The sequence below is a fragment of the Castor canadensis genome, chromosome 9 (assembly GCF_047511655.1).
Source record: "Castor canadensis chromosome 9, mCasCan1.hap1v2, whole genome shotgun sequence".
NCBI classification, from domain to species: domain Eukaryota; kingdom Metazoa; phylum Chordata; class Mammalia; order Rodentia; family Castoridae; genus Castor; species Castor canadensis.
The window spans coordinates 53,649,273-53,674,770 of NC_133394.1; the positions used below are offsets into that span (position 1 = coordinate 53,649,273).

A 25,498-nucleotide genomic window follows, 5' to 3' on the forward strand; every position below is an offset into this window, starting at 1 on the left:
ACTACATTAAACATGTAGATTGTTTTAGTAGTATAGCCATTTTTACTATGTTGGTTCTGCCAATCCTTGAGCACTGGAGATCTTTCCACCTTCTATAGTCCTCGTCTATCTCTTTCTTCAGAGATTTGTAGTTCTCCTTGTAGAGATCATTCACACCCTTTGTTAAGTTTACTCCTAGGTATTTGATTTTTTTGAGGCTATTGTAAATGGAATTGCTTTCCTATATTCTTTCTCAATTTGTTCATTGTTGATGTGTAGAAAAGCTAATGATTTTTGTAAGTTGATTTTGTATCCTGCCACATTGCTGAAGCTGTTTAGGTATCTAGGAGTTTTTGGGTAGAGTTTTTTGGGTCTTTGAGGTATAGGACCATGTCGTCTGCAAATAGGGATATTTTGAATATTTCTTTACCTATTTCTATTCCTTTTACTTTTCTTCTTGCCTAATGTCTCTGGCTAGGAATTCTAGGACTATGTTGAATAGGAGTACGGAGAGTGGGTACCCTTGTCTCACTCCTGAGTTTAGGGGAAATGCTTTCAGTTTTTCTCCATTAAGTATGATGTTGGCTATAGATTTGTCATATATGGCCTTTATAATGTTGAGGTATATTCCTTCTAGTCCTCATTTTCTTAGAGCTTTTATCATGAAGTGGTGTTGAATCTTGTCAAAGGCTTTTTCTGCATCTATTGAGATGATCAAGTGGTTTTTGTCTTTTCTTCTATTAATGTGCTATATTACATTTATAGATTTGGGTATGCAGAACCACCCCTGCATCCCTGGAATGAAGCCAACTTGGTCGATATGTTGTTGGATTCAGTTTGCCATTATTTTACTGAGGATTTTTGCATCGATGTTCATTAAGGAGATTGGCCTGTAGTTCTGTTTTTTCGATGTGTCTTTGTCTGGTTTTGTGATGAGTGTAATATTGGCTTCAGAGAATGAGTTTGACAGTATTCCTTCCCTTGCTATTTCATGGAAAAGTTTAAGGAGAGTTGATGTTAGTTTTTCTTTAAAGGGCTGAAAGAATTTAGCTGAGAATCCATCAGGTCCTGGACTTTTATTTTTGGAAGACTCTTTATCACTACTTCAGTTTCATTTCATGGTATAGATCTACTTAGGTGGTTAATATCCTTTTGGTTCAATTTTGGATGGTCATAAGTATCTAGAAATTTGTTCATTTCTTCAAGATTTTCAAATTTATAGCAATATAGGTTCTCAAAGTAGTCTGTGATGATTCCCTGGATTTCTGTGGTGTTTGTTGTTATCTCCCATTTTGAATTTCTGATTTTACTAATTTGGGTTTTTTCTCTCCTCATTTTAACCAGATTTGCCAGGGATCTGTCAATCTTGTTTATTTTTTCAAAGAACCAACTTTTTGTTATGTTGATTCTTTGTATGGTTTTGTTTTTGTTTTTTGGTCTCTATTTCATTGATTTTGGCCCTTATTTTCATTATTTCTCTCCTTCTGCTTGTTTTGGGTTTTACTTATTCTTATTTTTCTAGGAGTTTGAGCTGTAGTATTAGATTGTTGATTTGAGATCTTTCTGTCCTTTTAATATATGCACTCATGGCTATAAACTTTCCTCATAGGACTGCCTTTACTATGTCCCATAGGTTCTGGTAGGTCATGTTTTCATTTTCATTAACTTCCAGGAACCTTTTAATTTCCTCTTTTATTTCATTGATGACCCACTGATCATTGAGCAATGTGTTGTTCAACTTCCAATTGTTTGCGTATTTTCTGCTGTTGTTTTTGTTGTTGAATTCTAGTTTTAATGCATTGTGATCAGATAGAATGCAGGGGATTCTTCCTATTTTCTTATATTTGCTGAGGCTTGCTTTGTGCCCTAAGATATAATCAATTTTGGAGAAGGTTCCATGGGCTGCTGAGAAGAATGTATATTGTGCAGAAGTTGGATGAAATATTCTATAGACATCAGCTAGGTCCATTTGATCTATGGTGTGATTTAGATCTAGGATTTCTTTATTGATTTTTTTCTTTGAATGACCTATCTATTGATGACAGGGCATATTAAAGTCCCCCACTACCACTGTGTTGGAGTTTATATATGTTTTTAGGTCCTTCAGAGTATGTTTGATGAAATTGGTTGCATTGATGTTGGTTGCATATAGGTTGATAATTGTTATTTCCTTTTGGTCTATTTCCCCTTTTGTTAATATTGAATGTCCTTCTTTATCTCATTTGATCAATGTGAGTTTGAAGTCTACTTAGTCCAAGGAAAGTATTGCTACTCCTGCCTGTTTTTGGGGGCCATTGGCTTGGTAAATCTTCCAGCCTTTCACCCTAAGCCAGTGCCTGTTTTTGTCAATGAGATGGGTCTCCTGTAAGCAACAGATTGTTGGATCTTCCTTTTTAATCCAGCATGCCAAATGGTGTTTTCCGATGGGGGAGTTGAGTCCATTGACATTCAGTGTTAGTACTGATAAGTATGTGGTGATTCCTGTCATTTAGTTGTTTTTGTTGCTTAAGGATTTGATTGTGTGCAGCTGAATCAGTGTTATTCTCTGATTCCTTGTCTTTTCTTCTGTGGTTTGGTGCTGCCTGTCTTTTTATGGTTGTTTGCTTTCATTTTCTGAGTGCAGAATTCCTTTGAGAATCTTTCATAGTGGTGACTTGGTGGTCATATATTGTTTTAGTTTCTGCTAATCATGGAAGACTTTTATTGCTCCATCTGTTTCAATGATAGTTATGCTAAGTAGAGTATCCTAGGTTTGAAGTTATTTTCATTCAGCACCCAGAATACCTCACTCCAAGTCCTTCTTGCTTTTAAGGTTTCTGTGCAGAAATCTGCTGTGATTTTGATGGGTTTACCTTTATATGCTATTTGTTTTTTCTCTCTTACCACCTTCAATATTCTTTCTCTGTTCTCTGTTTTAATGATAATATGCTGTGGGATAGTTCTATTTTGGCAAGTCTGTTTGGTGTCCTGGATGCTTCCTGTACCTGAATGGGCATAACTTTCTCTAGATTTGGGAAATTTTCTGTTATTATTTTGTTGAATATATTATGAATCCCTTTTGCTTGGACCTCTTCTCCTTCTTCAATGCCCATGATTCTCAGGTTTTGTCTTTTGATGAAGTTGATGAGTTCTTGCATATTCCTTTTGGAGGTCTTGAGTTGTTTGAGTAATAGTTCTTCAGTTTTTCCTTTAATTTCTATTTTATCTTCAGGTTCTGAGATTCAGTCTTCTGCTTGTTCTAGTCTGCTGGAGTGGCCTTCCACTTTGTTTTGTGTTTCTGTTTCATTCTTTTTTCTGAGGCTTTCCATGTTATTCATCACTTCCTCTTTAATAATGTTTATTTTCATCTTTAATTCAGTTATCTCTCTATTTATAGTGTTCTCTGTTTTATTTTGTTGTTTACTTAGGGCTCCTATGAGTTCATTTGTTTGTTTCTGTGTCTTCTCATATTCTTTATTTTTGATGTCTTGAAATTTCTTGAGCACATCTTGTACATCTTGGTTAACTGTGTCTAGTATCATCTCTATGAAATTCTTAGTTATTACTTGCAGAATTTCTTCTTTGAGGATGTTTTTGTGGACATCATTGGGTTCCTTGGTGTCACTTATCTTTGTTTTGTTGGAGTATCTGTTTTCTTCATTTCCCTCTGAATGGTGTATTAAATTATTTTGGAGAGGAGAATGGTTTTCATCCATTTTTCTTCTTCCCATCACTCCACTTGGTACTGTGCAATTATGTTCTTCATAGCTAGTTGGTGTTTTCAGTCACCTGTTTTCTTTCCCTTGATTTAATTTTTGTTTTGTGGCTACCTTGGGTTTTTAGCTAAGGTGGTGTGCTATTTCTGTCCCTGGTCTGGGTGTAATTTAGTAATAACTAATTCACAGGCTCAATACCTGACCAGTAGTTTAAATGTTATATAGGAGACCCCTTGATGGTAATATCTATAAGCAGTGGGAGTTGGCAGTTGCTGTTATAAGGCTAGTTATAGAAATTTTGGGAGTTTGATAGGGTGGCACAAAAGGGGGAGGTAAGAAGTGGGATGGTGAGTGGGGGAAGCAGTGTGGGGCTGCTGTTTTTGTGCTCCTTGTGTGTGTTTGGGTGTATTTCTGTTGCTGTAGTGTAGGGTGTATGTGTCAGGGACTACAGGTGTTTAGGGTTGTGTAAGGTTGGTATAGTAGATTGGTCAGCAGGTGATGTGTGTGTAGGAGGGAGGGGTAGTCTGGGAGAATGGGAGGGGAAGGTGAGGGCTGGGGGAAGAGAGTGGATCAGAGGGGGCAGAACAATTTTTGGGGGAGAAGAGCAATGGATTTTAGCACAGGAGAAGGAGGGAGAGTGAAGGGGATGAGAGTAGGGTTGAGAGGATGATAATGGTAAAGTTGATAGTATAGAAAGAGAAAGAAAAAAGATAATAGGCATAAAAATAAAAATAGAAAACACACAATAACAAAACAAAACAGAAAGAAAAACAAAGAAATCAACAGGAAAACAACAAACAAACAAAAAACAAAACAAAACCAAAAAGGAAAAACACCAGGCTCAGGAACATAGAATTTCGTTCTTAGTTTAAGTTCTGGAGTTACTCCTCTGGCATCCATCCTGGTATTGGCATATAAGCAGAAGCTCTGACATGCTCTCACCAAGTGATTGGCTTGTGAGTAGTGTTTTGTTCTTCTGTACACCAGTGTAATCAAAATTGTGAGGTTAGGTAAGTTTGCCAGATCATGCATGGTGGTCTGGGATATTGATTTCCTCAGCTGATAGCTATGTTACCTTTCAGCTGCAGTTTCTTGGTCAGCTCCTCCCCCAGTGAGGTGTGATTGTTTAAGTTTGAAATCTGCTCTCAGGTTCAGGAGATCATTTCTGTAGTCCACTTGTTGTCCTGCTTTGGAGGTAGCTTTTTGCTGTGCTTGTTTACTGGGATTTGTGGGCTTATTTTTTGCCCCGCCCCCTTTCTCTGGGGCAAGATCAGTGTTCCTTCAGCCCCATGCTGTCAGTGTGTTATGACAGTTCACTGTTTGTTTTTCAGTTTTGTGGGGCAGTTTGACTTTGGGTGCTGCTTACTGGTTTAGGAGATGATCTCTGTGATCTGCTACCTGCCCTGCTTCAGGGAGTGGCTTATCGCCCACCTGCTCTTGGCCTTCCTCCCTTTCTGGCATTTGTTTACTGATAGTTCTGCTGAGATTAGCTCCTTGCTCTTCCCCCTTTCTCCAGGGCACTTTCAGCATTCCTGCCCCCTCTGCTGTTGTGCTAGATTACAGTTCACTGTTTATTGTTCAGGTTTTTTTTTTTTTTTTTTTGGTGGGGGAAGTCAGTCTGCCCAGGGGCTGTGCTGGTTTATCCCAGGGTGACTGGGGGAATTCTAAGTGATGCATGGCACTCACCTGTTTGGTCTGTGGAATGTCTCACATGCAGGTTTGGAGCCAGCAGTGGCAGCTGTGGTGGCGGTGGTAGCCCTCAAGTTTTCTCAACGTAACATGAGGGGATGCGTTCCATGGGCTAGGGACTCAGGGTGTCGAAAGCTCAATTCTGATTGGTGCTTTGCTTCTGCCAAGTATGACTCCAGCATCTCAGTGAGGTTTTGGAGTCGGAGCTCAGGCTATCTGCTTCTGTAGTGTAGTCACCATCTTGGATCCTCTCTGTCCATTGATTACTAACTTAGAGTCATTTTGATATATTCTATTTCATCCAGTGAATTCCTTGGTATCTTCTCATTGCCTGAATTAATTCTTCTCTTCACTCTCCCTATGGCCTCAACCTGCGTCAAGTAACTATTTTGTGAATTTTATTTTGAACCATATATTTCTTTTTTTAAATTTATAATATTTCTTTTTAAAATTCTACAATATTTTCCTTTCACATAGTTGGAACAATTTGTTAAATAGGAATATTTTGCTTTTTTCTCTCCAAATGGCATTTTCTGCTTTCTGTTTCTTTCTAAGTGAAGCCTCCTAATTCAGGATTTCATCTTTTTCAAATGATGCTCCTCCCCTCTCTCCAGCCTGCAGTGGAAATGAGAAGAGAGGGTAGTGGAACAACATGAGTGTTCTCAGATGCCTAGGAAGTTGTTCTTGTTAAAAGGCTACAGTAAGTTTCTCATTTGGGGGCTTACTTTTCCCTTAAATCAATATGATTTAATAATTAGCTACTTTGCTTTTGTAAGGATGTATTTTCTTCTCCCCTCCAAAAGTCTCATGAGGAAAAAAAATCATTGGACTTAAAGAGCCTTCCTTGTTTGTTTCCTTTTCTCCTTCCTGCACCTGCTTCTCATGCAGTCTTTGTATAAATAGCAACATTTCTGTGTATTTTTTTTTCTTGGCAGTACTGGAATTTGAACTCAGGGCCTTGTGCTTGCTAGGCAAGTGCACAACCACTTGAGTCATGCCCCCAGCTGAGCAGTGACATTTCTGGTGCTGGAAATAGATCCATGTTTCTCCAGATTCTGATTTGGCAGGGTGAATTATTCCCTGAATGGAGGCTTTAACCCTGTCAGTGCCTTGGTGGCCACTCATCACTGGTGCTTTGTAATTGCAGGTGCACTTTACATTTATAGATATCATCTGAAGGAAAAAAAATAATGACTCTTCACCCTCAATTACAAAATCTAATCCATACCCCTTGTGTTTGTCATGACAGGAATGATGTGGTCTGAATGTAAGGAGCTCTGGCTGGAAGGACCTAGGGAGTACATTCTGCAGTTGTGGAATGTGCTTGACTTTGGGATGCTCTCCATCTTCATTGCTGCTTTCACAGCCAGATTTTTAGCTTTCCTTCAGGCGACAAAAGCACAACAGTACGTGGACAGTTATGTCCAAGAGAGCAACCTCAGTGAAGTCACACTCCCGCCAGAGATACAGTATTTCACTTATGGTAAGTTATTAGCCACATGGTCTTCTTATGTTTCAGGAAGAGCACTTCGGAAGGAAATACCAATTAAAAGGACAGTATCTTCCCCCCACCCCTTATCTGAGGGGAATATGTTATAAGACCCTCAGTAGATACTTGAAACGGCTGATAGTACTGAAACGTATATATGCTATGTTTTCCCTACCTACAAAGAGATATTTACTAATGATAAAGTTTAATTTATAAACTAGGCACAGTAGGAAATTATCAATGACTAATAATAAATTAGAACAACTGTAACAATATACTGTAATAAAACTTCCAGCATCACTTCTCTTGCTCCCTGGGGCCATTATTAAGCAAAATAAGGTTACTTGAACACAAACACTGCAATATAGTGACATTCAGGCTGGGGAAGTATCTCAGTGGTAGAGTACTTGCCTAGCACACACAAGGCCTTGAGTTCAAGCCCCAGCACTGCAGGAGAAAAATAGCTATGGTTGTAGATACAGATATGATGACAGTCAATCCAATAACCTGGACAGCTAGCCTATACAACATACTGTACAATTTAAGATTCATGAACTGGAAATCTGTAATTTTCCACTTAATGTTTCAGTTAATCATCAGTAACTAAAAGCATGGGAAAATAAACCTTAGATAAGATTCAACTACTGTATGTTTAGTATGGGAAATATGTTAAAAATCTGTGGACAGCAGAAAGAGCATGAGTTTTGGAACTCTACAAAACTAGATTATTGGGGATTAGGGTTCCTAAGAACATGGGTTTGAGGAGATAAGAAAGTAAAGGTACTAAACTGATCTGCAGGCAAAGACAGGAAGTAGAACCTAAAGAAACCATGAGAATATAAGCTCTGCAGAACCAGTGGAAACACTGGGGAGGATGTGCTTTTTGCATGGCATAGAATGGGATCATGCAACACTTGTCTGTGTCATGAAGAGCAGGGAGCCAGGAGATCCCAGTTGTCATGCAGGTGAGAAGATACTGATGTCTTCCTTGCCCAGCGCAAGACCATATTAAGTAATGTCCCATATTTTCGTAGAGTTGTATAAATTTATTTGCCTAACATTCATTTTACAGATAAGAAAGGTTAGGCATGGAATGTAAATGTGGTTCTGTCTGTGAAGAATAACTCTTTAGAAGTATAATTTAGGCTTATATTGTGATGAGTACAAGCAGCATGTTAGCATTTTTGAAGAAGGCAGGGCTCCCACTCCAAAACATAAGAATTTGCAATGCATGAAATTTAAACACATGATCATCTGTCATTGGTAGCAAGTAAGCATTTTAATATACCAAGGATGCTGGTTCAAATGAGCAAATGATCATCATTTATAATTGTATATTGTTTTTTGATGCATATCTTGACTATTTCCATAACCTATGTATTTAAATTTACTCCTGTGTATTTAAGGACTAGTGACTAGAAGGGAGTTTGTGAATTTTGTTCTATATGTATGTTTTGATCAAGTTTTTAACTTTTCTAAGTCTTAGTTTCTGCATCACTTAAAAGAGGATGGCATTGACTCCACAGGGTCATCAAAAGCACATTAAACATTCTGATGCACATTAAACCATCCAATAAATGTTCATTTTTGTTGTTGCTGTGAATGTTCATAATGCATCTATTCTTTTGGATATGACCTGGTTTGCATAAAATTAACTGCATGATGTTTGCTGACTAGTCAGGGAAATGAATCTGCTGCAAACTGAAAAAGTAACCTTGAAAGGATTGTTAGAGATTGTTAGTGGTTTTCATTCAAAATCTGTATCCAAAATTTTACATTTTGTAACATTTTACATTTTCCAGGAACAAGCTATATGGATCAGATACTGCATGGTCAATAGCATTGTGATTTGCTGACATTCTCCCTCATCGCTAACATTTTACTTCTACAAATTGTTAGGTCAACTGACTTCCCCAAAACAATATGGAAAAGAAAGTTTCCCTCCAGCTGTGTCTATAGGATGACAAAATAACTGGTCAATAAATCCAACTGACAAGTCATTCAGTTGTTTCAGTATTCTGGACACAGTCTGTCTCTGAAGTATTTTAATCTCCTTATCTTCAGGTGAAGTCATTTTAGTGTCTTTATAATAGTCTTTCCTCTATTGGAAATAATGAGGAATTTATGTTTCTGGTTTAACATAAAAAATAGTATGTGGACAGTTAATCAGATCCGTAAGTAGTGTCAAATGAGGTAATATCCGCCCATCTACAAGATAGACACTATTTAAAGTGTTTACTTTGCAGACTTAGCAAAGTAAATGATCAAGAAGCCCCATTTTAAAATCCCTTTCTCTCTTCTTTCCAGCCAGAGATAAATGGCTCCCTTCTGACCCTCAGATCATATCTGAAGGCCTTTACGCCATAGCTGTTGTGCTCAGCTTCTCTCGGATCGCGTATATTCTCCCTGCAAATGAGAGCTTCGGCCCTTTGCAGATCTCTCTGGGAAGGACTGTAAAGGACATATTCAAGTTCATGGTCCTCTTCATTATGGTTTTTCTGGCATTTATGATTGGCATGTTCATACTGTACTCTTACTACCTTGGGGCCAAAGTCAATCCTGCTTTTACCACGTAAGTAGAGCATCTTAGTAAAAGGTACAATGAAGAGAAATTATAATAGGCTTAGATGAGGCAAAGAAACTTTTCAATTATTATAACAAAGATATTTTTAAGAACAGAAAGAAATCCATTAAAACAGTTATCATTCACATACAATTACATTACTCCACAGGTTCATCTCTTTTAGCTTACTAAAATTTGACCACAAAATTGATTAGGACCTGGGGAAAATTCCAGATGAACTGGCTATTTTAAGAGAATGGGATAACAAATTTTAATGCTGGATGTCTCTTACGTTATGTATAATACTAAATTTAGTTTCATCATTTTGTAGCCAATACCACCTTTTCAGAAAAGCATCAGCTTTTATTTTAATAGATTCATCATTAATCAGTATAGGGAGTTAAGTAAGCAGAAAAGAGAGCTATGTGTTTTATAGCCCACCAGAAAGGCCAGACCATTTCCTCCCTTGATCATTCTGGCTTCTGCACTGGAGATCATCCTCTCCCTGAAGTCTTCCTTGATTATTCTTCCTTTCAGCATGAAGGTGTCCAGAGTGTGAGATTCTTTCTCACCCATTGGTGTTTTGTTGTCATGGAGATGGGGCCCTCCCTCTGTATTTTAGTCCTGGCTGGTGGGAAGATCATAAGCCCTCCTTGTTCTTCCTTTATTCTCTATAATGATACAACTGAAAACCAACTTCATGTTCAGTAAGTTCCCTGTAGACTAAAGTAGAATATCAATCTCTTGCAGCTATCTAAATTGTTCTGAAATTAATTTTTAAGTAGTTAATATAGAGCAGGTCTTAAAGGTTAAGGAGTTCTGAAACTCACTTTATTATAATGAAGGGAAAAAATCAGTTCAAACTCATTGGGGAAATGTGAGATCCTACACACAGTTCCACCACAGCTCTCTTTCTCCTTTTACCTCTATGATAATTCATTTTATACATTACCTTTTCTTCACTGTTTTTTTAGGGGGTGCAGTGGGTAACATGGGGTTAGTGGAAAGAACATAGGCCGAAAAATCAGGGAAACCAGGATTTTAATGCAGTTTCTGCTATTTTCTAGCTGTGCCTTTTAGTTAAATTACTGTGCATTTTTCAGTGTCATTTCCTTATTTTAAAAATAAACACAATAGGTTTAAATAAGGTCATTGTGAGGATTACATAAAGCAAGTTATGTAAAGCTCTTACCCACAGTAGGTTCTCAGAACTGCCAGTGTTCTTTCCATTCTTACTATCCTCTTTCCTTACACATGCACACCACACAGGCACAAAGAGAAGGTAGGGCAGAAAAGTCTGCAAAGGAGTAAGAGGAAGGCACAGGAAAATGTTGTGAAATGGTTAATAAATGTAGAAACAAGATGTTGAAGTTTTTCTTAGTCTCCTACAAGCATCTGGTGATGACATCACACATCAAATGTTTCATAATGTAGATAACAATCTATAGGAATAGAAACCTTTCTCTACCGCCAGAATCCAGCAAAATTTCTAGAACACGATAGATGCTCTATCAATATTTGTCAAATGAATGAACAGATATGTGAATTAGTATTTAAACCTACAAATATATAAGATTCACTATTATTTAGAATTTGTAAAAAAATTTTTAAGTACTGTTTCCATAAATCATTTTCTGAAAAAATGACTTATTTTTGAACTCTTCTTTGTAATGGAATTTGATGTGCTTAAGGAGTGACCATTTAAGAACTGTTTATTCATTTCACAGATCAGTGATTATAACTTGGTCATATGACAAAATCAGTCAAATACATGTTGCTAAAAGTCATTTAAAGGACAAAACTGTGTAATTAGTCTGGTGAGGGTCAAAGTACTAATTGTTGTGATAGAAGGATCAGAAAGTAGATTATATAGGGAATCTTTCCTCCCATTGACTCCTCTTCTTTTTCACTGAAATATTATTTCCAGGAAGGTAACACCATCAGTCCCTGTATCCATGTGTTCCACATTTGCAGATTCAGCAAACTGTGGATCAAAAATATTCTAAAGAATAGAAACTGTGTCTGTACTGAAACTGTATACTTTTTCTTGTCATATTCCTTGTACAATATAACCACCTTTTGCATAGCATTTGCACTACATTAGATAGTATAAATAATCTGGAGAGAGTTTAAAGAATTCAGGACAATATGCATAAGTAATTTGCAAATACTTTGCCATTTTTTATAAGGGACTTAATTGATCATCCACAGAATTTCATTTGTCTCTTTGTTTGTTTTGGCAGTACTGGAGTTTCAACTCAGGACCCTGGGCTTGCTAGACAGTTGGTCCACCACATGAACCACTCCCCCAGCCCTTTTGGCTTCAGTAAATTTGTGAATAGAGTCTCAATTTTGTGCCCAGCTAACTTGGACAGTAATCTTCCTATTTATGCTTCCCGCATATCTTGGGATGACAAGCACAACCACAATACCCAGCTATTGGTTGACATGGGGTCTCACTGTTTGCTGGGTTAGCCTCAGACTGTGATCCTGTCAATCTCCACCTCCCAAATAGCTAGGATTACAAGTGTGAGCCACAAAATGACCCAAGCGTTGTATGCACATATGAATAATAATAATAATAAAAAAAAAACCAAGTGTGAACCACAGCACCCAGCTAAACATCCACAGATTTTGATGCCCATTTGGAGTCCTGTAACCAATCCACACAAATAACAAGGGACAACTAATGTTCTTAAAATAAAAAAACTCAAATAGTGCAATATCTTTAGCAATGTTTGACTCTCCCTGCCCTGGATCTGTAGAGTATTAGTTTCCTTAGTTCCCAGAAGCAGTGGTTTCTTTCAGATACTTTCAGAGACACTTTTCACATAAAAAGCAATATAAGTATTTATATCCACCTCTTTTTTTTCAAATGATGGAATACTTCACACTTGCTCCATTTTTTTTTTGCTTGATATATCTCTGATATCGTTTTGAAAATAGATCTGTTTCATTTGTCCCCAATGATTGCACAGCATTCCATTATCTAGATGTACCAGAATCATTTAGTCTGTTTCCTGGATATTTAGGTTGTTTTTATTCTAAATGCAAATTATTTCATTACAAATGATGCTGCCAGGAGTACATCTGTACATACTTTTTGAAGTGGGTATATAATTTTATTCTTAGTCTTGTTCTACTCTAGAAACCCTGATTTAAATTTCTAAAACACCTACAAAATTGAACTCTGAACTTTTATCCTTCTAGGAGAAAGGCATGGGTATTGTGATAGGACTTTGGTCTTCTCCTGCTGACTGAATGAGTTTTCACATGATAACTTCAGAAAAGCTGGCTAGTCATTGGCACCAGTTTATGGAAATCTAAGAGAACTATTGCTATTAAATATCATACAGAAAAATCACTCAGAATTATTAGTAGAAGCTTACTATGAATGTATTTTATAGTGACATTTTATATCTGTGTTAGATCAAATCCTGAGTTGTTTTTGCTTTCGACTCTTTAATGTTGAAAGTTGTTCATTGCTATGTGTCTTACTTTTTCAACAGTGTAGAAGAAAGTTTCAAGACTTTGTTTTGGTCAATATTTGGGTTGTCTGAAGTGACTTCTGTTGTGCTCAAATATGATCACAAATTCATAGAGAATATTGGATACGTTCTTTATGGAATATATAATGTGACTATGGTGGTTGTTTTACTCAACATGTTAATTGCTATGATTAATAGCTCATATCAAGAAATTGAGGTAAGTGTGTTTTCTGTCCATGATGTCTTTCCTTGCCACTCTATTCTGGTGGCACATGACATCTGCTTAGAACCCCAGCTTTTATAACAGTTGGTTGATATCCAAGCAGAGAGAGCCTTGGCCTTACCCATGTTTTTATCTGGATAAATAGTTACATACCTTCTGGTATCTTCTGGAACACAGCAAGCAACTCCATGAATTTACTACCACTCTGCTTTCTCTCAGGGTAAATTTCAGAAGTTTTGAAATTACTGGTTAGTAGTACTGGTTTGTAGGGAAATTATCATTTCCTAGGTTAGCCAGCCAGCCAGGCATTGTTCCTAGTGGAAGAATTGCTAGATGCCTGACAATTATCCAGTCAGAATTTTCAGTATTTTAGAAATCACCCTACTTTTGATTTGGGTTTTGGCTTGGTTTAGTAGCATTCTTCATTGTTGTGTATATTTACTTACGTTCTTCAGTTTGAGATGCAGTGTAGTTTTAGTACTCAGGTGTTTGTTAACTCTACCAGATCTCTATGTGTGTTATAGAAACTCATAATAAAGCCTTTCTTTTAGAAATGAGAACTCTAGTACTCTGAATATCTGCTTGTGTGTGATAATGCTTGTCTAGAGTATATGAACTGAGTGGGCCCATTTCTTCCACCTGTGGGCCCCCTCTTCATTTCTTCTTTCAGTTGGGATGGTTATGCTCATCACCGTGGTCAGCACTGAGGACAGAAGGAAAAGAGGTCCAGGCTACTGGGGACTTATGTGACATTTGAGGAGACATTTGAGTTTGTGGCAGAAACACAAACTCCAAAAAACTGTTGATCTAAATACCATTTTTCCTTTGTACTTGTAGTATAATATACAATATCTATAGCCTGGCTTGGAAGGGTCTAGGAGAGGAGGGAGAGTGATAGAGAGTGGGGAACTAATGTTGAATATGAAGAATGGAAGGAGATGAAGGATACAAGGAGGAATTTAGTATTTTTCATCATTCCTTGGCTCTGAATTTTTCTCATATTTTTGTCTAAACTTTGGGTAGGAAACAGGAAATTGTGTTTCAATTTAGGTGGATACATTTGGAAGAAAAGTAATTTAAATGAGTGTCATAAAAGTGGCGCATAGAATATTATGTAACCTTGTAGAGATTATTTGCAGATGAATGTGTATGTTACTTAGCTATTTCAAAAAATAATTTAGACTCATTTCAAGAATTTGTATCTGTTTCTAGACTATTTACTTTTAAAAATCTAAAGTCTAATTTAAAATGAGTTATTTCTTTTCTATTTTGGTGACCCAGGATGACAGTGATGTAGAATGGAAGTTTGCTCGTTCAAAACTTTGGTTATCCTATTTTGATGATGGAAAAACATTACCTCCACCCTTCAGTCTGATTCCCAGTCCAAAATCATTCATTTATTTCATCATGCGGATCATTAACTTTTCCAAATGCAGACGGAGACAGCTACAGAAGGACCTGGAAATGGGAATGGGTAACTCAAAGTCAAGGGTAGGCATCGAAAACTTACCAAGACCTTAAAATAAGCATTTTTTTTCTCTTTCTCTTTGTCTTTTGATGTTTGTTCACTAATTTCCATGTGTGAACTTAGAAGATGTTGAAAGTAACTGTCTATCCGATGGTTCATAGACTAATACTTAATATCTACATAATAATTTAAAAAGTCACTTAGTCTATGCCCTGTTCTTGGTCAAAACTTCTTGTAAGCTATACATCAAAAACAAACAGAAAGCTTCTTTAACTTGTTAAAAGTGAACAGAAAAGTTACTGTCAGAAACACTTTGTTTTTGTGTGCTCCATGCTTCTCAAATGTTATTCTGAAGTTGAATGTTTTTAACCTCAGATTTTCCTCTTGGTTCATGTATAGTTTACCAACACCATACTTCTTCTTCTTTTTTTTTTCTTTGTAGAGATCCTTTCTTGAGTGAAATAATCTATCTTCCTTAAGTATCATGAAGTAGATATGGGCCTAAGACATCCTCAAATAACCTTAAATACCCATTTTACAAATAAGTATGGTTTGCCCCTGAGTTGTCCCATTGAGTCATACTTTAATCCGAACAAAGAATTTAAGTTTTGTGATGGCACTTTATTTAGCATGAAGTTGGTTTTTCCATAGATAGAATTGGTAGATGAGAAAAAAAAGATATAGAAGTAAATATATAAGATTAAAGTACAATTTCATCTAAACTTATGAAAATGACCTGTTGCTATACTACTCTAGAAGCTACTAGGGTTATTTTCATAAGTGTAGGCCTTCCTGAGAAGGGGTAGATATTTTTTCTCATTTGAAGCTGAGGAAAAGACAGGATTAGTGCAATTTAATTTCTTGGTAAATGTGAGCTTTCAAGATTTGCAATAGTAACCTTAGACTAACCTTAGAATCTTATTCTTTAGGACAGTGACCTTGGGCTCAGGATGTAGCTCTGTGACAGAGCACTTTCGTAGCATGCACAGGGGTCTGGGATCTATCCCCAGCACCACAAAAATAAATAAATATGAACAAAACAATGTAACCTTTTAAGTCTTTTTTTTCTGACCTGGATGTGGGCTGTTATAGCTGTTAGACTACAAGGCACTGATTGGCTAAGACGTGCAATGAATTAAAATAATATTTTGTAAGTATATAGTGAAAAGCAAGTTCTGACTCTTATGACTTATGAGCAGGTAACATGTATACATCACAAATCACTCAACCATTCTGAGTTTTAGTCTTACCTAAAAGAGGAAACTCCATAGGGTTTTTGTTGGGATTATATGGGATGTGCCTCAACAAATAGCAGTGCCCTTCCTTATTCACAGTTTACAAACTGCATTGCTGTGCCTTTGAATCTCATGCGACACTGTGAGGTGGGTGTTGTCATTATTCCCATTTTGTAGATAAGACACCTGAAGCCATTTAAATAACTCCCTTAAATAGTCATTTAAGTAGTCCCTGGCCTGGACTAGCCTGTGCAGGGCAAGTGTGGAATTCAGGTTTCCTAGTGTCAGATGCTTAGCTCTCTCTACTACACCTGACCGCCTCTTGCGCTCAGCAGCTGAGTGCAGGCTGTTTCTGCCCCACTCCTTCCTCAGGAGCTGTACCTTAAACTGCAGGCTGCTGGACCTTTACAGGGACCAGACTTGAATTTTCATGTTGGCAACTCCTGCTACTGCTGAAATTGACTTTATTTTGAAGGAGCTGTGTTCTTCTGGGGGTACTTACTAACTGAGGCTCTATTATTAAAGAGACAGTCTCTCAAGCGTGGGAGCTTACAGCTCCTGCACTTATAGAACACACCTTGAAATTTTCTTTCTATAGTCAAGAGTTCACTGACTTCATTCCTGATATTATGAGAATGCAGAAGAGGGAAATACTAAAAGTCAGATTGAGAAGAGCACTTCCAGAGGGCTTGTGTCTACTTAGGACCCCTCCAAAGGAAACATGGCTTGCTCACAGCAATATGAGGGCAGCATTCCACTTTAGGGTGTCCGGTATCCACTTAGGGTATCTGGGTGTCTGCTCCAGTTCATATTACACCTTTGACAACACAGAATAGCTTTTCTCAGAGAGGATGCTGAGACTTAAAGGAAAGTTGAGCACTCATCTCTTAGGTGGCTCCCGTCTTGGCTTCCCAGTCTTCCCATGTCTGGTTCAACTCTGTCATGCCATTTTGAATTTATTCTTTATATTTTACATAAAGCTGTTTAAATTTCTTTAATCTTTTGAGGCAGAGTCTTGAACTTCTGATCCTTCTGCCTTAGCTTCCCCAATAGCTAGGATTACAGGCATGTGTCACTGTACCTTTGCTAACCCTCTTTAATTTTATTCATTGTCATAGAACATTCTCCATAAATCAAACTGAATAAAAAGTTGGAAAAATTCTCTTTTCCTGTTTTTCTTTTTCAGATGAGAGGAAGGGACCTCGAAAGACTTTCCTGTTTACCTACATATGGCTGACTTCAGTCAGCAGCCAAATATCTCCATTGGCAAACAGGAAAATTGTGGCAGCCAAGGTTTTCTCCTGGCACAACCACAAAACAAAATTAGGAGGGTCCTTGCCTGTCAGTCCACTTCCTGCCTCCCCAGCATCCCTCACCTTCTGTAGTTATCATGGTGGGGAGTCAGGCATTGGGACAAGTACACCTTTTAGATAGGAGGCCCTGCTTTTGAATCACACCTTATAGGTGGCAGCTTGCGCATGAGTAATAGGCAAGCCTGCTGATAACTATGAAGAGTGGACAGTACCTGTGTGCTCCTCTTGCTTTTGGTTCCTACCTACCCAAATCTAAGCCTTAAGAAGAAGGAAAAAAAAAGCCATTAACCAATTACCTCCAAAGTTACAATTCTGGCTCCATGTAAGACAAACACGCTCAGAAAAATATGTTATTTTAGAGCTATAAGATACTATTTGGATGGTACTGTAGTGTGTTTCTGTTCAAGTCCAGAAAAGGAACTCAGGCTCAGGAACAGATCAAACCACTTCAGAGGGCTTGAACCTCTACATACTATGAGCACATCTTGATGAATGTTCTGGCTCCTTGGGAAAAATGTTTAATATAGTCAACTTTTAAAACTATGTTAGTAATTAGTAGTTCCATTACTGTGCAGCTTGCTGACATGTTGACAAATGTGATCATGTTTCTCACATTAATTTTTACCTTTGGAAATATATTAAGTCACTTATAAAACTCAGCTTCCACAAATATTCCTCAGAAATGTTGACTCCAGAAATGTTATCAAGGGGAATAGACCATACTTCTGATTCCAAATAAATGTATTCTAATTTACTAGGTTAATTGTATTTTTTCCTAGTTAAACCTCTTCACTCAATCTAACTCAAGAGTTTTTGAATCACACAGTTTTAACAGCATTCTCAATCAGCCAACACGCTATCAGGTAAGCATTCATTACACATATCTCTTTATCTGTCTGTTTGTGACTCCACATATCTCTGTGTGTGTACATGTATGTATGTGTGTGTGTGTGTGCATACTGTTATATTCTTCAGGTATACTAGAAAGATAGTACATTAGTTGGAAGGCACTTTAGAAATCAGACTTCAAGTTGTTCATTGGGGTTCATTGTGTTTCATGAGGAATAAGAGCTCCTTTTAAAATATATTTTTAATATATACTATACTATACTATAATGTAATATAATATAATATAATATAATATAATATAATATAATGTATAGGCAGTATTGGGGTTTGAACTCAGGGCCTCACACCTATACCACTTGAGTCACTCTGCTAGCCTTTTTGTGTGTGTGTGTGTGTTGGGTATTTCAAAATAGGGTCTCCCAAACTATTTGCCAAAACTGGCCTTAAATCACCATCCTCCTGATGTCTGCCTACCAAGTAGCTAGGATTACAGATGTGAGCCACCAGCGTCCAGCTTCTTTTTACAATATTGAATGCAAATTGTTACTGTAATTTCCAAAGAACATTTTCATAAACCTCAAGTTGGAGAAAGAAGCAAGAGATACAACATATTAGAGTAAATAATGCTCTCACAGTATGAAAATTCCCCACACTTTTCCAGGCTTTTCGTTCAGGAGATCCATTTTGCAAATGATTGTTAGGTTCTATACTGATTCAATTGTATCTTGATGTTGGATGTGACATTTAGACACTTTTCTTTATGCTTCATCTGGCGAAACATTTCTATTGTCAAATCTTTAAATTTTGATGTGTATAAAGTTTAATGAGAACCAAGAGATTTATAATGTCTGGTGATGTTAATTAATGGGTATAAACTTATTCCTATAGTTTTCTTGAAAGCAGGAACTTGTGCAACATTAATTGGTACACTGTCAAAACCTTCATTTGATGATTATATTCTATTCCAATCTATTGTTGTACTGAGTCTATTTAATCAGTCTTCTATTGATATATATTTGACATTTTAAATACATGCAAATGTATAGAATTGTTTGGTTGAAATATTTGTGCATTTTAGTTTTTAGTTATTATCAAACTGATTTTGATGGAGTTTGTACCAACTTACACTTTTACAGTGAGTACATGGAGTGCCCGTTTCCTTATTTATTTATTTATTTTTGGCAGTACTAGGGTTTGAACTCAGGGCCTCACACTTGCTAGGCAGGCAGTCTACCACTTGAGCCACTCCACCAGCCCCCATTTCCGTCTTAATTTACCAACACTGTGTAACCAAAGGGTATAGCCAAATAGATAGATGAAAATGGTTTTGCTGTGCATTTCTTTATCATGAGTGAATTTGAGACTCTTTTTATGTTTAATGTTTTATATTCTTATGAGTCAATGTATATTTGCTTTTCTTGATCTTCTTTCTTGATGGCTTTTTGGTCTCATGTATGAGGATTTCTTAATAGTTTAAAAATATTAACCTTTTTGATATGAGTTGAAAATTTTTTCATCAGTTTGTTGAATGTCTTGGATATTTATGTCCAAGACAGGATATTATCTCATCCTGAATTTTTTTTTATTTTTGCAGTCAACTTGACAAATCTTTTATGATTTTAGGCTTTGTGCACTACTTCAGAAGATTTATTGTTTCATAAGTTTTTATGTACACTTCTTTTATATGAAAATATTGAATCCATATAAGATGTATTTAATACAATGTATGAGATGGAGATCCAAACTTATTTTTCTTCCAGATAATTACATAACTGGGTGCATTGAATGATCTACATTTTCTATTGATTCAAAATACCACCTTTTTCATTTACTTAATTCCTATATCTACTTAGACTTATTTCTATTTTTTCTATCCAGTTCCATTTATCTGTCTGTTCATGCTATATAAACATATTATTTTAATTATTATAGTTTAAAACAAAACCAAACAAAAAAACCCCACATACACAAAGATCTTTACTTCAGGATTTTTATTTTACAGAATTTACTGGCTTTCTATACTTTTCTACTTCAATTTTAGAGTCAGCTTGTCAAGTTCACGAAATAATTTAGTTTGTATTTTTACTGAGATTGTGTTATTTTTAAGGAGAATTGACATATTTTTCATGTTCTACTTTCCTTTTTAAGAACACAGTACTTTCCATTTGTGCAAGTTTTTTTGTGTACCCATTATCATTTTAAGTAGTTGTTATATTGCTCATGTTAAGTAGAATAAATTTGTTAAAACTCACACAAAACTGCCAAATAGCAACTACTAAAAGGCTAAAAGAAAGTAGAAACTTATTTCTCTCTCACGTTTAAGAATTCAGGAGGTAATTAATCTAGATCTCCTGGTATGCTACCTGATAATGTCAGGGACCCAGGCCTTTTCTATCATATTTCTCTGTCATGGATGGTTATCTTCAACATTATCTCATAGCCAAAGAAAGTTGCAGGAGCTCCAGCTATTATTTCTGCAGTCTAAAATATAGTCAGAAGGTGGCAGGGAAGAAAGTTCCTTCTACAAAGAACTTCTATGGCATTGCACAAACTGCTTACCTACAAAGAAGGCTCAGAAATAAACTACTAATTTCAACTGGCCATGTGCCAAACTAAAAAATTGGGGAAAAGAATTGTCAGACTCAGCTCAAGTGGGTTATATTATTTGTCTTGCTACTTATCTTTATAATTTTTATATTTGTTATACCTTTCAAGTTTTTATCTGTTGGCCATCCAGCTGTAAATTATTATAAAAACAAAGGGCTTATTTTATCTTTTACTTTTTCCCCCTTCCCCTCCCAGTTCTTGCTAGTTAAATTATTAGAATTGTAGGTGAAGAGTAAAAGACAAATCTTTTCCTTTACCTTCTTAGATTTTGTAACTGGAGACTGCAAATTAAACTGACAAGTGATAGATTAACAGGAGAGAAACAAAAAACAGTTTATACCTGCAATGCACAAACATGGAAAAACCCAGGGATGGGTTTTCAAAGAGGTGACTAGAATATGGAGCTTAAATGGTGTCTTAACACAAGGCAATAAATTTGTTGAAAAATGACAAGACAAAGGAAAAGAGGTTTGAGTTTTTGTTTTTTGGTTTTTTTTTTTCTCTCTGTCTCTTTCTATTCTCTTTAAATTTTGTATCCATTTCTACTTTTGGCTTCTTTTTTCTCATACTGTATTTTATTCCTTGCTACCCTTGTTTGTGCTGTTTCCAATTTACCTTTCATTCTGTGATGATTTTTTTCCTTTTCTTGAGATTTGTTAGCTTACATATTGTTTCCCTTTTCTGGCTCATTATATTTTCCTTGACCTCTTTGTGGTCCCATTTCAAAGACATGATTGCTGTACAGTTTTTAAATGGTGTCATGTTTATTGGTTGATTGATTGATTTAGTGGCACCAGGGTTTGAATCAGGGCCTAGTACATGCTAGGCAAGTGCTCTACCATTTGAGCCATGCCTCCAGCCATGGTATCATGTCTAAACGATGAAATAACGTTTTCATCTATCGTTAACATTTTTTTAGTGATCATTCTTTATCTAATATTGTTTTATCCTTTTTCCCTGGACTCTGTTAATATAGATCCTGTGTATATTCCCTATTATTACTTAGTTTTAAATGAAGTAAATTCTTCTTAGCTGCTTGCAGGAGGTTAGAATGGGGTCAAAATTTATCAGAACCACATTCTAACCTAAAAGGAATTTTCCTCTAAACATAAGATTGTATACATTAGTTCATTAATTCTTTATTTTTCATTATGAAAGAATATCACTACAAGACTATTCATGAGGTAGATTCTCTCCATCTCACTAACAAAGCACTGCGGTCAAATATGACTTTTCTTTACATATATATATATATATATATATATATACTGAATTTCTGTATATAGCCTTTTAGTCTTGCAACCCCAAATTCCAAAGTTTGTCTCTGTTTCTTATTGCTTTTGAGTGACTTAAGAAATGGAGTAAGTCTTAACTTTAATGTCAACTTCAAACTCCTATTGGCTGAAAATTGTTATGATTCTGTATGAGATGATCTTTGCTAAATGTGTAGAGACTCCACAATCCTGTACATTTCATATTTTCTTAGGAGAAGAATTCCTTTATGGGACTGCAAGTGTAGTTCAGTTGTAGAGCACTTGCAAAGTCCTGGGTTTGATCTCCTCACCACTTAAAAAATTCTTTTGCACGTTGAGTGAGCTGTAGTGGCTCCCAAAAAGTCACAGTAGAAAAAAGAAAGAAAGAAATTCTGGGGGAAATTTCTCAATTACTATACACATGCCAAAATTTACATAAACACCTTGTTTAAATGCAGATGAAATCTCTTTGTTATGAACCCCATAGCTGTCTTAGTCTGTTTAGGCTTCTATAACAAAAAATGCCATAGACTAGGTGGCCTTAGGAGCAAACACTTATTTCTCACAGTTCTAGAAGCCACAAGTCCAAGATCAAGGCACAGGCAGATTCAGTGTCTGGTGGTTCATAGGTGCTCTCGTCTGGCTGTGTCCCTACATGATGAGAAAGGGGCAAGAAAGTTTTCTGGGTTCTCTTTTGTAAAAACACCAATCCCATTCATGAGGGCTCTACCCTCATGGTCTAATCACTAAGAACACTCTTACATTGGTGGTAGGGATTTCAATGCATGACTTTGGCATTGAGGAAGCATTCAGCTCATAACAATGAGTGACAATAACAATTGTTTAATTGTTATGGGTTTTTGTTTCATGCAGTGTGATTACAAAAGGGAAAAGTTAACCTTTAAACAAATCCAGATCTTAGTCTGAAAAATGAAAATATTTTTCCTTCAAAGTGTATTCTCTTGGAGTGCACTGATTTTTTTTCATTTTAATTTTTTTGTGAAAAGCAGGACCTTGTACATGCTAGGCAAGTACTCTACTACATCCCCAGTCTGGGATACACTAGTTTTATTTAGTGAACCTACCATAATTCAGAACTTTGTCAGAACATCTTTAAATAAATGTTTTTATAATTAGTTTATAGGATACATAAAAAATGTTTCATTATTAACCAGTTACCGAACTCAGCTAACTATTTGTATAATAAAACTTGGTTCCTTGACTTTACATTTTTTTTCAAAACTAGTCACATCTACCTTCAGAACACAGGGCCATCATCTTGTGTGTTTTGCATCCAAATGAGGGGTTCTTCTCCAAAACAATTTCTTCAAAGACAGATTAAGATGTGCCTTAATCTCTGGTCTCTGGTCCAATCCCAGGAGAGTCCAGAAGACAGTCTATTTGAAAGTCAATCTGATGCACGGATGACACCCGCAGGAATTTCAGATGCTCAGGGTTCTTGAGCCTGCTCTGAGAATGAAAGCACAGACAGACTCTAAAAGCAGATGTTGGAAAGATTTTATTTATAGAGAATTTAGTTGGAGAAAAGAGAAGAGAAAGACTGCATATTGGAGAATGCAGGGGGAGTTTCTAAGGGTGCTTGCTGTACAGCTGTGACTTGGGAGTAATTAAGAGATTTTACCTTGGCTCTCCTTAGTTCCTCAAGAATGCAGTGGATGAAATGATCACGACTCCATTCATCCTTGTCATTTTCAGGGTCCCACTTAGGGTCATACCTAGGCACTGCCTGATCTCCTGTTGGAATTGGGAATCGAGGCTCCCTTCTAGGTATCCAATGTCTTCGTCTTTCTTCTCCCTCCCCCTCCTCCTCCTGTGAGGGCCCAGTAGGAGACAGGCCTGGAGGGCCTGCTTTTATCTAAGTGATAATTGTCTCCAGCTGTGACTGCCTGATCTAGCACCCGCTGTTTCTCCAAAGTGAGGGTCTGAGATAGCAATAGCATTACATCTTTCCAGCTCAGTTCAAAGTTTTGGCTGACTTCTCTAAATGCCTGGATGTACTGATCTGGATTTTCTGTGTAATTTCCTAAATCCTTTTTTATTTCTTTAAGTTCACTTGCTCTAAAAGGAACATGAGCTCTGTCCCCTCTAGGAATTAACTGGAGGAGATAGAGTCCTGTGGGACAGCGTCTAGTGTGTGAGGTGGCTGGGTAAGGGGGAAGAGGGGGAGCTGATGGAGCATTAGATGGGTTTTTTTTTGCTCAAGGGAGTTTGGGGGCTTTTTGCAAAGGGTTACCATGGTCTGGGTATCTAGCCTGCATTTTTTTAGCCATTCTGGGTGGTCTCTTAGGAAAAAACACAATTGAACGTATGGAACTTCGGTCCATTTTCCTTCCTTTTTACAGAACATATCTAATTGAAGAATGGTATAATTAATGCTGCCTCCTTCTGGCCATCTTTCCTCATCTCCCAGAGGATACTGTGGCCAAGCCTGGGTGCAGTAAAACTTGAGTTAATAAGTAGGCAAGGGGGGATCCTTCCTGGATCCTTGAGGCTTGATTTCCCATCTAAAAAGGGAAACAAGGGAAAATTGGTCACCTTAACAGAGGTTTCTCCTTTTATCTAAGCGTCCCCAGATGAGGAGAAACTCTAGTGGGAGAGGGCGTCCCGCTCTCCCTTGCCACTCGTGGGTGGAGTCGTGGAGGATTTACAGATGGATATCTCAGTTGCACCCACCCCCCTGAGACGATCTTTGACCAATCTCTCATCTATTTGACTTGCCTGTTTGCCCTACGACCCAAGTAGGCCTAGTTCTCCTCTTTCAGCTGAGCGCTTGTAATTAAAAATAACTCTATCAAAGTAACCAAGAGGGCTTGCATGGCCAGAAGGAGGACCCCTTTAGAGGCATGGATGGGGACTCCTGATGAAGTAGACTTTTATTCCCCTATATATCCTGTGAGGCATATATGCTTTCTATGAAAGGAGAGAGAGCATCTGGAGGCTTTTGCTCTGGTAAGGGGCAAAAACGGAGACCTGAGGTTTTTGCCTTTTAACTATTTTTTTTTTTCTTTTTCTGAGGGCAGTCTGCGGAACCTGTTTAACTAATCTGATGCTTGACAAAGACAGTTAAGCCTAAATTGGAGACTAGCACTTTCTGATGCCTGTAGGGATTTTTCCCAAACTCCCTGAAGAAAGAAGCTCACTGCTATTTACAGCAAAGGCAGGGAGGGGGACACTCATCCTGAACTGCCTGGGAAAGGGGAAGGAGAGGCTGAGGGTTGAGGAAAAAGAGAGTTTCCAGGCTCAACTCAACGCATGAGGGATTATTGATCATCCCTGCTGTCCAGGTCGATCCTGCCAAAGGCAGTACTGGAGCACTGGAAGCAAGAGGTGACCTCCACTCTCAGGCCACGGAAACCATGAAGAAAGCATGAGAGATCTGATTGTCTGTTTGCCGTGGACATGGATGGAGAGGTCCAAGACTTAGCCGCCTTTGGGGCCTCAGGGCAGGTCAGGAAGTTGCGTCTCCAGCCTTTGGGTGACACCGGGGAGTGCCCCGGCCAGAACACCTTTTGTGGCTTGAAGACAAACTTTCATTTCCAGCAACTGTTCTTGGACCTCCCCTTAAGCTGGTCAGATCTTGAAAGAGAGTGTTAGCGTTTAAGGAGAGGAAAAAAGAAAAAGCCTTG

At 37.3% G+C, this 25,498-nt stretch overlaps 1 protein-coding gene across 3 annotated transcripts in view; it reads left to right on the forward strand.

The window, feature by feature from the left end:
- Positions 1–25,498, forward strand: part of Trpc3 (transient receptor potential cation channel subfamily C member 3) — a 168,925-nt gene that overhangs the window by 123,222 nt on the left and 20,205 nt on the right. For 2 of the 3 annotated variants that reach the window (XM_074041642.1, XM_074041640.1), the window contains exons 6-10: positions 6,613–6,846; positions 9,160–9,424; positions 12,925–13,120; positions 14,408–14,617; positions 17,922–18,005. In XM_074041642.1, coding sequence (XP_073897743.1) covers positions 6,613–6,846; positions 9,160–9,424; positions 12,925–13,120; positions 14,408–14,617; positions 17,922–18,005 — 989 coding nt within the window. The remainder of the gene's footprint in view (positions 1–6,612; positions 6,847–9,159; positions 9,425–12,924; positions 13,121–14,407; positions 14,618–17,921; positions 18,006–25,498) is intronic. The other variant, XM_074041641.1, reaches the window with a different exon arrangement.